Source organism: Strigops habroptila, chromosome 1 (assembly GCF_004027225.2).
Source record: "Strigops habroptila isolate Jane chromosome 1, bStrHab1.2.pri, whole genome shotgun sequence".
NCBI classification, from domain to species: domain Eukaryota; kingdom Metazoa; phylum Chordata; class Aves; order Psittaciformes; family Psittacidae; genus Strigops; species Strigops habroptila.
Genome location: NC_044277.2, coordinates 40,233,272 through 40,248,625, shown reverse-complemented (window position 1 = coordinate 40,248,625; position 15,354 = coordinate 40,233,272). Strand labels below are relative to the sequence as shown.

At 40.7% G+C, this 15,354-nt stretch overlaps 1 protein-coding gene across 1 annotated transcript; it reads left to right on the top strand.

The window, feature by feature from the left end:
- The first annotated feature begins 2,082 nt into the window (after nucleotides 1–2,082).
- On the top strand, nucleotides 2,083–14,329 carry MRPL15 (mitochondrial ribosomal protein L15). Its single transcript, XM_030497597.1, has 5 exons — nucleotides 2,083–2,249; nucleotides 5,859–6,016; nucleotides 8,593–8,758; nucleotides 9,383–9,506; nucleotides 10,663–14,329. Exons 1-5 carry the CDS (start codon nucleotides 2,151–2,153, stop codon nucleotides 10,998–11,000), a joined length of 885 nt encoding a protein of 294 aa, XP_030353457.1. The 5' UTR covers nucleotides 2,083–2,150; the 3' UTR covers nucleotides 11,001–14,329.
- The last annotated feature ends 1,025 nt before the right edge of the window (nucleotides 14,330–15,354 follow it).

Below are 15,354 nucleotides of genomic sequence, written 5' to 3'. Positions count from 1 at the left end.
CTCTATTATGCTGTTTACTGTGTAAATGTCACCTCCATGAGGTGATGAACCTCCGGGCTAGGAGATTGGTAGTCTGCTCATAATTAGACCAAGCTTTTAATTGTTTAGTCAATATGGCTGGAGTGATCTTCCCTGAATTCCCAGTTGCTGCCAGCGAGGCTGAGGGGCACTGGGGAAAGGCGAGCTCTGCGTGGACTGAGCACTGGGCATGGGGCAGTCTAGCCCTTACGGGAAAATGTTGGAGGAACTGAGCTGCTGAAATCCTGAAGGAACTGCTGAAAACATCTGATTGATGGACCTTTCAAAGACTTGCAAGTTGGCTGTCTCTTTACAGGGAGGTGTCTATCATATGAGTGATACTTCTGTGTCTAATTTCAGGGTTCTGCTTAAAGTAGTGAGAGCTTTACAAGGCAAAGCGTGCTCTGAACTGTGTATTTTTCCCATCCCGGTGGCTGAAATGGACTTGGATAAGATGGTTGTCCATACCCGCGTTTCACGTGGGTTGTTACGTTGTAATTTTTATTAATTTTTTAATTAATTTTTTGGAGGGGGTAAGAAGCTATACAGATTTCGGGCTGAAACTCGCAAATTTCTGCAACATGATTTCAATTTCACCCCTGTTTACTCTCAGAACTGGCAGAGCTGTTACGTGACCTTTCCTCCAAGGTGTAATCTGAAACAGATTCAACGGGGAAGAAGGTTTTGGTCAAACGGAAGTTTCAGGACCAAAAGCAGGATATTGCACCAAGGAGTACTGGGTAATTTTCACAATGGGAACCGGCCTTTCTGCTCTGTAACTCCTCAGCAGCAGCTTCTAGAATTCAGTTCTTTGCTCCCATAAGCCTACATCCTGCACCTCCTCACCAGAGAGTAACTCACTTCCCACCAGACCCATATACTGATTGAAACTGCTGTGTGATTTTCCAGTAGGTCCACTCCTTAGATTAAAATAACAGAAGTGATCAGGTACAAGGAGAGTCTCTCATCATAGAATCATAGAATGGTTAAAGTTGGAAAGGACCTTAAGATCGTTTAGTTTCAACCTCCCTGCCATGGGCTCTTGTCCCATCACCAGAGTCCCTGATGTGGTGGCCACGAGGATGATCAGGGGGCTGGAGCACCTCCCGTATGAAGACAGGCTGAGAAAGTTGGGGCTGTTCAGCCTGGAGAAGAGAAGGCTGCGTGGAGACCTCATAGCAGCCTTCCAGTATCTGAAGGGAGTCTGTAAGGATGCTGGGGAGGAACGCTTCCTTAGGTACTGTAGTGATAGGACAAGGGGTAATGGGTTCAAACTTAAACAGGGGAAGTTCAGGTTAGATATAAGGAAGAAGTTCTTTACTGTGAGGGTGGTGAGGTACTGGAATGGGTTGCCCAGAGAAGTGGTGGATGCTCCATCCCTGGCGGTGTTCAAGGCCAGGTTGGACAGAGCCTTGGGTAACATGGTCTAGCGTGAGGCATCCCTGCCCATGGCAGGAGGGTTGGAACTAGATGATCTTAAGGTCCTTTCCAACCCTAACTGCTCTACCCCCTTATTGTCCTTGTGGCGCTCCTCTGGACTTGCTCCAGCAGCTCCATGCCCTTAATAGTCATTCACATTTCCAGTAAGTATCTGCCTTTAAACTTTGTTGGACTGCCGCAGGATATAGTACTTTTATTTGAGGGACGTTCTGCTCACTGTCAGTCGGTTTTAGATGCAGTGGTTGTAAAGCCTTGGTGTTAAAGTATGTGGCTGAGATCTCTGTAATAGAAAAGTAGATACTGGGAAAGGACGCATAGTTTGGGACCCACGGTCCCTAAGACACGTTAACGCCGGACTCTGCACCTTCCCCGTTCTCCGGGCACAGCGGGTACACGGCAGCAGCCGGCCCAGGCCCAAGAAAGCAGCCGCGCCGATCGCGCTCCGCCGCGGGCCCTGAGGGCGCCTCCGCCGCTGGCGGTAGAACCGCCCCGCCCGGGCACGCCGCACCTCTCTCCGCCCCGCGGTTCGGCGTTTCCCGCCTCGGTGCCCCGGTTCCCTTTGCTCCGCCCCGCCCCGCTGGCAGGGGAGCCTGCACGACACTGTTGAGAAGTCGCGGGAGGTGCGGTTTACGGTTCTGCCGTAAAGCGGCGTGCGGGACCGCGTTGGGGCCGCCCTTGGGGGGTGAGCGGACATGAGCGGGAATGGCGGGAGCAGGGCCCTGGAGCTGTTGCGGTCGCTGCCCAGGGTCAGTCTGGCCAACCTAAGGCCCAGCCCAGGCTCCAGAAGGAAGGTGAGCTGGTCGGGTGGGGTGCGGGCGCTCTCTTTCTGCGGCGGCAGGGCGCTGTCCCGGCAGCGGGCATGCCCGGCCCCGGTAGCGGTTCCCTGTGGAGCTCTCAGAGGGCCTTTAGGGAGATGGCGGCAGGCCCAGGAGAGCGGCCTCGCCGGAATAGGTGTGGGAAGACGAAGGAGTGAGTGGCACTGTTGTGTGTGTTGGCCCTATTTTTGCCCTTGAATGCCTTGTAGCGGGTGTGTGAGTAGCCATACCCACAGAGAACAGGTTGGTGAGTGGCTCTGGCTAAACATCAGGGCCATTGTCGGGGTGTGTATGAGGGTAGTAAAAAAGTAAGGAGTACCAGTTGCTTATGGGATGGGGTAATATATTTGAAAAGGGAAAGTTAAAAGGCTCAAAAAGAAAAGGAGTGTGATGCTAGATAGCACTTCTTGTTACTGTTGTTTTTTCAAAAACAAAACTAGATTTTATTTTTTCTGTCTCTTTGTAAAGTGATAGAAGAGTAAAGAAAATAGGAAGAAACCCTCCTGGTTTGGGGGGAATATCAGTGAACAGGGGTATGAGGTTCAAGGCCTAAAGTCATAGGAATAGAGAACTGGCACCAAGCGGCACTTCTCTGTCAGTGCTCAAGGCCCCCTAGAGATGCCTGCAGAGCTGATGAGCACTGCATAGTTGTAACCCAGAAACCCCTCTTGCCTTAGCAAGGCAAGATAATGGAAATTCTTCCCTCCCTGCAACTGTTAAGGTTCCCCTGTTACTTCACTTGGATCTGTGAATGCCCAGCTTGGCCAGGGTCAAGCAGCGCTAGGAGAAGCCACCCTGCGCAAGGCTGGAGTGGTGATTCTTAAGGTTTTTCAAACTAACCCAGGCTCCAAAATGGTATTTTCAGGCTTAGCATCCAGAAGCTGTGAGTCTGGGCTTGAGGTCTACTAGAACTGATGCTTTCCTGCCAGTGTTTGGTCTCAGGGCTCTGTTTTTCAAGGCAGCTGTTGGTTTTAGGAAGACACTTTTTTTCTTTTCAACTCAAAAGTAGAGATTTTTTGTATGCTAACTGGCACTTTAGCAAGTAACTTGGGACTTCATCTAGGAAATGAGATTTTTCCCCTTTCCCCCCATTTTGCTGTTAACTGTTTGCCTTCAGTTAAAGTTTGTACAAATGACCTCAGTTCTGTTTCTCTGATATTTTTCCTTTGGTGTCTGGCAACCTTATTCTGTAATTAAGGAAGTTCCCAAATAAGGAGATTTAAGAGCATTTGACTTCACAAACATAAGTCACAGCAAAAAAACCCAAATTTTGACTAGCTCCTCTGACAATCTAAAATCTGATCAATGTACTGATTACATTCCATTTGTGACCAGATGTTGTCAGTGTACTTGTGTTAACTAAAGTCATCATGTAGTCTGGTCTGTGTATGGGCAACTGCCAGAAAGGGGGGTTGCAACTGGGCCATCCCTCTGCCTCCAGGTGCTCACACCCACTGTGTATTTTGCACTGCTTCTGGAGGTTGTGTGGTGACCCAGAGCAGGGAATTAAACTAGCTGAAAGCTGGTTAGATAAACACTTAATTCCCTGACCTGCCCAAGGCAGAGCTGCACAGCTGCTTGTGTCAGCACAAGAGGCTCTGTAAGGAGGCTTAGCATGTAGCCTGGGGACAAGTGAGCTTCCTTTGGTGGCAGGTGTGGTCTAGTCTAGCATGAAACTGCACTTGATTAATATTTAGTATTAATACAGGTAAGCTGTGCATCTTAAGTCAGATGTTTCAAATAAAGAAGAAAAAAAATGCATTAATGTATGTCCGTATTGACTTTCCTACTGTCAGTGCATGTTAAGTGCTCCATAACTTTGGAAAAACTTACAGACACAATAAAGAGCATAAACCATCAAATGTTATGTCTTTGTGGTGTTAGGCTAATAATCAAGTACCATGATGTAATTTTCATGCATTTTTCAGATCGGAGTGAAATTTTCTGAATATACATTCAATATTCTGTGCTGCAGTCTAACTGCACAGAGTGATTTGTAGGATTAGGGTGCTTAAAATTTGGTTATCTGAGTGTTGAATACAAAAAATGAGAAATTGAAGAGGCTTACTGTAGTCTCTTTGATAATTAATTATTTACATTGTAATTGATACAACAGTGACTATGCCATGACTTGATCAAAGTTACCTTATAAGCAGTACAGATTGTTTAGAATGTGTTGCTTTACATGTCTCCCAGCCTTAGTAATTCACATTGAGGAACACAGAAAATAGAAAACGTCTGAATTGCATCTTGCAGATATGATGCTAGTTAACAACATAGAATCAGCTAGGTTGGAAAAGACCTCTAAGATCATCAGGTGCAACCATTCCCCCGCCGCTGCCAAGTCTACCGCTAAACCATGTCACTGAGGGCCTCATCTCCACGGACAGTGATTCTGCCACTTCCCTGGGCAGCCTGTAACATTGCTCCTTCCACATGTGTTCATACTCCAATGAATCTTAGCTTAAATGGGGAAAACGTTGTAAGATCAAATGGACCCATCAAAGCATTGCACAGATGTGATCAGCCCCCTTGGAGATGAGCAATGAACTCTGCCACATGCAGTATGGATGCAAGGATTCTGAAGCTTGTTGTTCTGTCTTATCCCTGGCAAAGTGTGAAGAAATCAAAGTGAGCCTTAGTGCTACAAATTCTTCAGTATATGAATAAAATAAAGTCACCTTACACAGAAAACTTTGTCATGTCAGAGTGAGCAGGCACTGCTTCATTTCATAGGGGTTGCTACCAGTTGCTCGTTTCTACCCTTGCTTACTGCCTGCTTTGTAATCCTGTAGATATTTCCATGCCAATGAATGGTAGTGAAGGGTGCAATTGACCTGAATTTTAAATTAAAGGTTAAAAAGGTTTACCTTTGCTTATCTTTTTGATCCCATTTAGCTGTGCAAGTGCTTCTGCTGGCACAGGTAGGAGGCAAGTGCAAGAAGATTGCTGAACTGCAACCTATGGCTGCAGTGCTACTTTAAAGTGCTCAAGAAACTAATAGCTTAGTATCACAGTCTTAATTTTAAAAATAAAGAAAGTTTAAAATAAAATCTTTTCTTTCGTTGTCAGTAGAAATTGCAACAGTTGCAGACTGTTTAGAAAGCCTGAGTCCGTGCAAAGAATTCTGTACATGTGCACAGCATATAGCCTGTTCCCCTGCCCCTTGAAGTAGAATTCATTTCTGTTTTTTCTTTGATTTCTTTCCCCATTGTCGGTTCTGGGAAACTTCTGAGCACTGAGTAACTTTCTGATTAAATAGGAGGAAATGTCAATAGTTAATTCAGGAAAATTCTCTAACTTGGAGAGTGCTGGGTCTAAGAGGAAGGATTAAATACTGGTATTCCTTGTATAGCAGTATGTGTTCCTGTAAACTTTCAGAGTATTTGTGGTGCCTGCCTAGAGCTGTGCTCTGCAAAAATCATGTTTACTCCTTTTCTGTTTTTCCCCTTAGAAAAGAGCTGTCTCTTAATTTTTCCTCTGGAGTCAGCATTTTGTTTAGTTGTTTGTATCTCTGATATCTTATGTTTTATAGATACTTATCTCCAAAGTAGTTGACTAAATGTATTGTTGATTGTTTTCAAGGAGAAAAGACGTGGCCGTGGAAGATACGGAGGTAGGAAGTGTGGTCGAGGTCACAAAGGAGAAAGGCAAAGAGGAAATCGCCCCCGATTAGGCTTTGAGGGTGGCCAAACTCCATTTTACTTGGCCATACCAAAATATGGGTTTAATGAGGGACATAGGTAAGTTCATTCACATTTGCTTATAAATTAAGTTTTCTGCTTTTCTTGATCTTTCTCCTGAAGCCAGAATCTAACATGTCAAAACAGGCCTAACCGAAAATGAGATATTCCTCTCAGACTGTTAGCTTCCTTACCAGCAGAATCTCCCACTTCTCTTGAGATTTATTTTTTTTTACTGAATAAACCTATTTTCTATTGGTGTATAGCTTTGCTTATTAACCCTTTCTTTGCATAATGTCCCTTCTCCCTCCAGCTGAATGTGTTTCTCCTCTGACACCACTCCTCTATGTGCTTGTTTCTCTCAGCCTGTCAGCACAGCAGGTAACCTATCGAACTGACTGGGCAAAGCCCCATTGACTCAAGCAAGGATGTTGGGCATGGAAGTGTAATCCATAGCCTTCCTTTGTTATTTCTCTTTGCTTTATTCACCTGAAACTCTTGATCTGCTGCTAGCCAAACAATTCTGCCTCTCCTCATGACTCTGCTTTCTTAGCCCTGCAACACTGCAGTCTTTTGTCTGTCTGTACTCAATCTGTTCCACCTAGGATCTTAACAAGCACTTTGATATCAAATCTGCTAGATGTGGCCGTTAAGTCACGTTTCTCTATTCTGCTCCTCAGGCATTCTGCCTTGCTTGACACTGTCCTCTTTTCACATTGTTCTTGTTTGTGCCATGTCCATCTTCCAACTTTTTAACGTTTAAAATTATTCTTCTAGTGTGTCTTTTTCTCCAGTCACTGTTCATAGCTGGAGAGCCGTGCGCCAGTGTTTTATTAATTTCCTTCCCTCATATTGACAATTAAAAAAAAAATTAATTGTGGTGGGGTTTTTTTGTTGTTGTTGTTTAAAGCTAGTTTTGTTTCCTAAGATAGCATGTGTGTTACCTGGGTCACTAACCATTTTGTTGCTTTAGGTATGGTCGTGAAAACTTCTGTACCCATACAATGCTGTTATAGGCAATAGTAACAAAAATATGCCACACCTAGCAGACATTTCAAGAATGAAAAGACTAATGTGTATTTGCTTGTGAATTGTTAAACTTGCAGTTTGTTTCATCTGCTGATATAACTTCACCAAATAGTTGTGCAGTTTTATATTTCCATGCTTCATGTGTGCACTGTAACTTATAGACCTGTCCTGGTTGTTAAAGGTTTTCTCTGTGAGTCTTACTAGCTTTGAAGTGTGTTTCAATCTTTATTTCCAAGTACTGTCATTTCCTCCTGTTTATTTACATTATTAGAAGAGTAAATGAGAAGCACCTTAGAAGACAAAATGTAGATCTGCAGTCCTACAAAGGAAATGCTGCAGAATGCAGACACTGAGCTTCTTACGTTGACAGTGGCCACAAGTTCATCAATAACCAACAGCAAAAATCCAAGCTTCTGCAGTGACAAGAAATTGATAGCCTTGCTCTTTTTAATCACATCTGACAGCATGTGGAAACAAGAAAACTATTCTTTAATTTCTTTTCAATATTGTTTGCAAAATTTCCATGTCAGGCAATTGTAAATGTTTTTCTAGTGAATGTGTTCAGTGCACTCAGGAGACGCTATTGTGGCCAGATGGGAGCATGTTGAGCAATGTCTTCGCCCATTTATCTTCAGCTCACTCTTCTCGCTGTCTGCAGTAGTGTTCCTCTACTTCTTGAACTTTTGCTCTGTTAGGAATCATCTGACCGCAAATTCTCTTACTTGTCTTTTTTACTTAGCTTGCCAATAAAAGATAAACTGCTTCTCAGTTTTACTGCTACCACTCACCAATTTCCAATAGCAGCGGTCAAACTGATTGTATGAGAGTTTTAAGCATTGGCATCAGTGGCATGCAGGAGGCATAGACACTGGGATGGAGAAAACTGTTCTGAGGATTGGCTTGTATGCTAAATTTGGAACTGCATAAACCCCAAAATTAGATTCTGCTGAAGCTGATGGCTATTGATGAAATATTCCAGCTTTCTCTGGGGATATGGGTTAATGTGTATTTTCGCAACGTTTCTCTTTCTTGATGGTACTTTGGGGAAGATTCCATTCAGTACTGGTGAGATATCAGGTACACTGAGAATGGAATGAAAAAATTTTGTTGGATATAGGCAAGCCGTGCAGGAGCACGTGCTGGGTTTGGTTTAATAGTCTTTAGTATGGGAGGAGAGGGTATATTTGGTTTTGATTGTGTTTCATTGTCTTGGGCTTGGTTTTTTGGGGGGATTTTCTGAATGTATCAGTGAAGCTACCAAGCCGGATTCACTTTGAACATGGTAGTTATTTAGAATCTTGTTTGCTTCCCAGGAAATGCTGACACTTTGATTCCTTCATTGATTAATATCATATTGGAGGTGGGGCTGTGTGAGGAAACCTGAAAGCATAATGGAATCCTGGGCTGTAACTAGGCTTTTACTTGCATTAAACTTAAAATTTTGCCTTATAGATGGGTGTTTTTTAAACATTTCCTTGGTAGTTTTAGGAGCAGGTAGAAAATGGAATACAGTGTGCAGTACCTCAGTTGACCAGCTCCTATTAAAGCTTCAATTTTGTAATTTTCTGATCATTTTGTTCGGTGGTTTTTTGTTTTCCTCTCCCCAGCTGCAGACGTCAATATCAACCACTCAGTCTTCAGAGGCTGCAGTACCTGATTGATTTGGGTAGAGTTGACCCCACACAACCAATTGACTTAACACAGCTCATTAATGCCAGAGGTGTAACGGTGCAACCTCTCAAAAGGGACTATGGTGTCCAGCTGGTGGAGGAGGTATGTGTGCAAGACGCTTATTATTTCAGGCAGTATAAAGCCTTGGGTTTTTCAGTTTTTCCTTACAAGGCTGTCAGATTCTTTGCCAGGTTAGACAGAGTCTTGGGCAGCACAGTCTAGTGTGAGGCGTCCCTGCCCATGGCAGGGAGGTTGGAACTAGATTTTAAGGTCCTTTCCAACCCGAACCGTTCTATGATTCTATGTTTTGGAAGCATCTTTGCTTCCTGAATTAGTTTGCTGTGGATTTTTTATAGTCATAAATCCACTAGAGGGCACTGTGTGTCAGCAAAAAAACCCCCAGGATGGTGTTTTAAGACCTGAGAGGCTGCGAAAGTGATGGTGAAGGAGCATGTAAGAAGAGGTCGAACAAGTATTTTGCACAGAAGACTAGAATGTACTGAAGGAAATGCATGCATATTTTGGAAAGACAAAAGTTTTGAGTTTGTTTTTTTTTCCGCCCAGGTAAATAACTGAGAGCAATTTGGTTACCTATCTTGTACAGGGAACAGACAAATCATAATATTTTGCTGGATTTAATATTTCTTACAACGCTGCAGAGAAGAATAAATGTTATGTCATGAAATACTCATTTAATGTTACTCTAATATGTGTTAAAATTTACAGGGTGCTGATATTTTTTCAGCAAAAGTAAATATCGAAGTACAGAGGGCATCTGAATTAGCAATTGCAGCTGTAGAAAAAAATGGAGGTGTTGTAACAGCATCATTCTATGATCCAAGGAGTTTGGGTAAGAATTTCTCATCCGCTTCTTGCATTCTAAAAGCTTCAACAACACACTGTTATAGAAATTTTGAACCATAACGTATCCTCAGTTTTGTTGTTTAGCCCTAGCAATGTTAGCGTTCATTTACTAATCAGCCAGTTAAAGAAGTCCAAGAAGCTTTGTAAGTAGAGGAACTAATAAAAGATTTTATTTTAATTTTTGGCTTTGTTCTCACATCTTTAATAACACTAAGAAGATTCAGGAAGAAAGATTTGAAAAACACTGTGTATGTTTATATTTTTAATTTAAAATACTTTCCAGTTAAAGTGAGGAAATAACTAAGTTACAGAAGCTCAGACTTGTTCCAGTCAAAATGGCCATTGTTTTCAGAACACTTTCACTGAAGAATGAGGCTTTGCTTCGCTTGAGGCTGCATCCTGCCTAATATTCATTCATGCAGTTTTTATTGACAATAATGGAGCTTTTATGTGTGAATGAGGCTGGGAACAAGAGGAATAGACATTTTTTAGTGTGCAAAATGTGTTACCCTGGAGTGAGACAATTTCGGTGTTTTTTGGTTTTTTTTTTTTTGGTTTTTTTTTTTGGTGTTTTTTTTTTTTTTTTTTGTTTTTTTTTTTAATTCCAATTGGGAAAATAATCAAGATACTGAAGTTAAAAGGATCTGGAATGTAATTTGCCAAATTCAGTAAAACTTGAGGAGAAGAGGATAGTCTCACAAATGACTAAACAGGTGCATGTGCCATTCATTCTTGATTTAAAAGTACTTACGGAAACACCAAATTTGACATTTGTTGGTAAGTTGTGTAAGTAGCCATGCAAATGTATTGCTTTTAACCTGAAAGTCAGTCCTTTAAATAAATGATGGCATCTAGCTTAGTATCTTTCCAAAGCAGACATTCTAAATGTATTAGAAGTAATGGTTCATCCTAACTGTCACTATAAATATCAGTTCAGAGTTGTTTGATTAAGTGAAACCGTTAAACCACTATCTCATTCTGAACAAGAGCATTCTTAAGATTTGGGGCTTTTGCTTGATACTTGTAATAAGAGTTGAAAAATTTATTCAGCAGAAAATACCAAATCAAGGAGGTGTCATTTAATGTCTTTAAACATGTCTCATAAAGCATAGTATCTAATGTTCTCTCATGTTTACTCACAGAAATTTTATGTAAGCCAGTAGTATTCTTCCTGCGTGGCCGGCCTATTCCAAAGCGAATGCTTCCACCCGAAGATCTGGTCCGTTACTACACAGATTCCAGGAATCGCGGGTACCTGGCAGATCCATCTAAGGTTGCAGAAGCCAGGCTTGAACTTGCCAAGAAATATGGCTACATCTTACCAGACATAACTAAGGATGAACTTTTCAAAATGTTAAGCATGCGCAAGGATCCTAGGCAGATATTTTTTGGTCTTGCTCCAGGGTGGATCGTGAACATGGCAGACAAGAAAGTTCTAAAACCAACTGATGAGAGGCTGTTAAAATACTATAGCTCATGATTTCAGGACTGGAGACAACTGCAGGTGTACAGGAAACATCTGGGTATGAAATAATGGATACCAAGTGATGTTTGTTTTTTTTTTAAGACTCCTGTTATACTAGACAAAACATAAATTTTTGTTCTTCTGGGGTAGCTCTCAACTTTATTATTGTCATAATACATTGTATGAAAAGTCTTAACATTTGGAAACAGTGTAGAGTCTGACATAAAGCATGTGTTGGAGCACTTTCTCTTGCAGTGATTTGCTAGTTACTTTATCAGATGGAATGTTCTGATGTTGCATTTATTTCAGAGCATGATGCCAAAGAGTAACTTGACCTAATAATTAGTTTATATCCCCACCCTCACCCCCCCCCCTTTAAAATCAGAAACATGGCTGTTCAGAACTCCTATTAGTTTTACAATTGTATTGCATACAATTTTCTAACACATAAGTTATAATGTTATCTTGAATACCTGTTGAGGTGTTCACCTTTTTTTTGGATGGGGAAAATTAAAACCAACTAGAAGTAACAATGTACAGAAGAATTCATTAACCTCTTCAGTACCATAGCAATGTTTTGCATTTTGCCACTGCCGTCGATAGCAGTAGAGCTTGAGAGTGTCTTGATTTTTATCTTATTCCTTCAGATGGAATTGAGAAGGATAGGGTATGCACTTTGAAAGAACTTGCTATCTAAATTTAGAAGGGAAAAAAAAGATAGCTATCTTAAATCAATGGCTTTTATTATTCAATCAGAATTTAAAACTTGTCCAGGCACAAATGTAATGTCGTTAATGAAAATGCGTAGCAGAATCTGGAGTCAATGAATATTAGAAAGTGGCCGTAGATTGTGAAGGATGAGGATGTGGTGAACAAAGTACACAATTAGGATTCAATTTTCAGCTTGATCGCAGATTGCATGTGTGACAGTGGGCAAATGAATTAAGATGGTGTGAGAAGTTAGGAGCAAATTGTTTTTATCTGTGTATCAGATTGGTGTCATTAAAATTTTGAAAAATATTTTCCAACAAATGTTTGTATTGTCAATCTCTGCAGAATGCTGTATTATTGCTATGCAAGAATATTCTAGGTTTCACTCAGAAGTCTAGGATTGGGCGTTTGGGATGGTGAACCAAGGAGTAAACTGAATGGTGAGAGAGGAAACTAAGTTATCGGAACTTGCTCTGACTCCTCAGAAATTAATGAGATGCCTCATAGTTACATGAACATTAATAGAAGCTCAATTTAGCTTTAAAATAAGGATAATTTGATTATTAGGATGTAGGAAACAACCCGGAAGACCAGAACACAAGAAGTCGTTTTGCTTCCCAATTTTCATGTGCCTTTGGAAATGCTACTTAGAGTTTCCTGTAGCTGCCAAACCATTCCATCTCCTAGGGAAAGCCCTTTAAGTGCCAGAATCTCCTGTTTCCTCTGTGTAACACTGGTATTTTGCTGGTGTGCCTCAAATTTAAAAGTCTCTTTCTTTCAGAGAATAACAAGAGGAGGAGGAATTTTTTAATTGGTATTTGTCAGCCAGCCCAGATTTTTGCTTCGCTCAACAAACTGCGTTGTCAATTAATACAAGCATCTGTAAACACAAGAGAAAATAAGTCTTCTATTCTCATGCTTATTTACCTAATCTGAAATTCAGAGTTTAACAAGGGAAAGTCCCTAACTTTTGACAAGTTACTCTTCAGGTTCTATTGTTTGTTGTTAATGTGTGTTTAGATGCTATCAGTAATGGTGGTTCTCCTGACTTGTTTAAGTATAGGTGAAACAGCAAAACAACACCAATATAAAATTGGATTGTGAATAGCAGGAATTTGGTGTTAGTGGTGTTAACATTCATGTTTTATAAGGTGCACAACACTTCTTTGGCACCTTAAGAATAATACCATGTGCCAAAAAAAGTATAGCTAATGTTAACTTGAATGTGAGGTAAATAACTTTCTCACTTTAGATGTATCCTGTTCTGCATCCTGATGATTGTTGGTTTGGAACCTTAAATGACAAGCAATACTTTTTTTTTTTCTGTTTGTTATTACAATACTACACTGCCTCCATTTGGGAAGGAGTTGAAGGAGGGGGGGGAAGAGTATTTATTGCCTTCCCTTATTTGTGCCATAATGTTTCTGTTTTTATGAATCAATTCACAATTGTATTTTGTGGAGGTGGTGGTACTCAACAGGAAAGCTACTTAACTGGAAGCAAAGAAGGAAGTTAGTCATATTAGTGAAGACCAGAAGACAAAAGTGTTTATGTATCATTGTGTATTTTTGGGAGGAGAAGGCGGGGGGGGGGGGAGAGGGGGGGAAAGGCAACTTTGTTTCCACTCCTGCTCTTTGTATTAAAATGAACAAATTGCTTTTGCAACATTTTTGTTTTCTAAATCAACTTCTTTGATATACACACACATGCACACGCTGGTTTATGTGTTTCTAAATGGTTTTCAGGTGAAAGGGTAACTTGGATAAAATGATAACAGCAAAAGAAAGAATGAAAACAGGAAACAGATGTGTGGTGACGTTGAGGGATTGGATAGCACTTATTCAGTAAACGACGTCTTAGTCACAAGGCAGCTGTATCCTGGCTCTGATACTACAACGCTACAAATACCTTGGAGCCAAAACAGCCACGTTCCACAAAATCCGGTCATTCTGCTTTATAAAGGTGATCTTTTATCATCTTATAATTGGAGAGGGCAGAAAGGGCTGTATGTTGCTTTATTTAAAATACGCAACGCTTGGGTTTTTTTTTAATTCTGTTTACACTAGCTAGTGTTTTATAATGGTTGTTCTGATTTTTATTTACTAGTGAAAAAGTGACAAGGCTATAGAGGATTTCCTGTTCATTTTATCTCGTCAGGAACACAAGTCTCCTGGCAACTGAACACAGAATTATCAAAAGCACAAGCAAGTTATTGACAAGGTTTCTAATAAATCTGTAATAAACAGCCTCCCAATGGATTGTTGTTTATGTGAGGGTCAGGCTCACTGATGCAAGAGTAAGCCAGCACTGGCATCTAAGGCCATTCTCTTTACTTAGGAATGTGTACCATGTTTTCATGTTCATAAGATAAATGATTGCCTTGGATATCCTGTTTTGATAGGGGGTTTTCATATGCAACAATGTATTGCACTGCAAGAAGCACCCAATCTGCTGTAACCGGAAAAGCGTTATCAAGTAGCTGAGGAGAATCAATGTTATTCATGCCATAAAATGCTGAAAGCCATGTCAATTTTTATCAACATCATACTTTTGAATGGTTCCTTGATAAAACTGATTACATATGTGAGACTGATATCAAAATAAAGGCCTTTGAATGAGTATATGCCTTGTTATATTATACTGTGATGATTAGAAATCACAGATTTCTTATGAGAGAGACTACTAACAGCAGCTGGTCAATACTATACTTGTAGGTACCTGACTGCAGACTCGAAGCAAGTTAAAACATACATCTTTTCTTTTACTTATATGTACAACAAAAACATGTTGGGTTTTAATTCATTATACTTAATATAGCATTCATGTTTAACAACCATAAGTTGAAGGTACCATTCACTGATGTCCATAAAGGAGTAAATCTGTGGCCTTGATCTGGGTCTTCACTGGCAGCATGCCAGCATTGTTTTGACATACAAGCATAATTGATGTTAGTGCTCCAGGAAGTCATATAAAAGTGATCAATTATGAAGATAGCTTCCCATTGCTATTTTATTATTTTTCATTTTATTGCTAAAATTCAAAATGCTAATGCAAAGCTAATTTTGCACCGTTGAACACTCAGGTTCTGTAGAAGTCTGTCTCTAATTTGAAATTGTTGCACAAGTTGTGCATTTTAAATATTTAAGTGTTACATTTACACATATCTAAAGAAAGATGCTGTGTCTGTCCAAAATGGTCAGTTTTATATTCCATATGCAGATCTGTTTTTTAAAATTTTGTGAGCAGATGGGAATAGTACAGAACACACAGTCTGTACTTCAGTTTATTGTTATGGTTCAGTCTATGAAAAGGTATAGTTAGAAGTCCAGGTGTGACAGAATTCTTACCCATTAGAGGAAAATTATGAACATTTTAAGATCCATCTCCTAGCCTAGGTGTCCCCTCTTGCTCTTTTGTAGCAGAAATACACAGCATTGTCTGAAGAAGTAAGCATTGGTTTCTCAGTGGAAGCAAACTACCCTCAGATCTATGCTATGTCTTTTGGTTAATATTCCCTCTGTTGCATCTGCATCTTCCCGAGGTCTCTTCTCACTCGGGAACTATGAGTGAGTGGTGGGAACTATGGGGCTCAATCATTCTCACAGTGTCATCCTGTCTGGCCCACTCTGGGTTTGAAAATCTGGTTGTTTTATGTGCC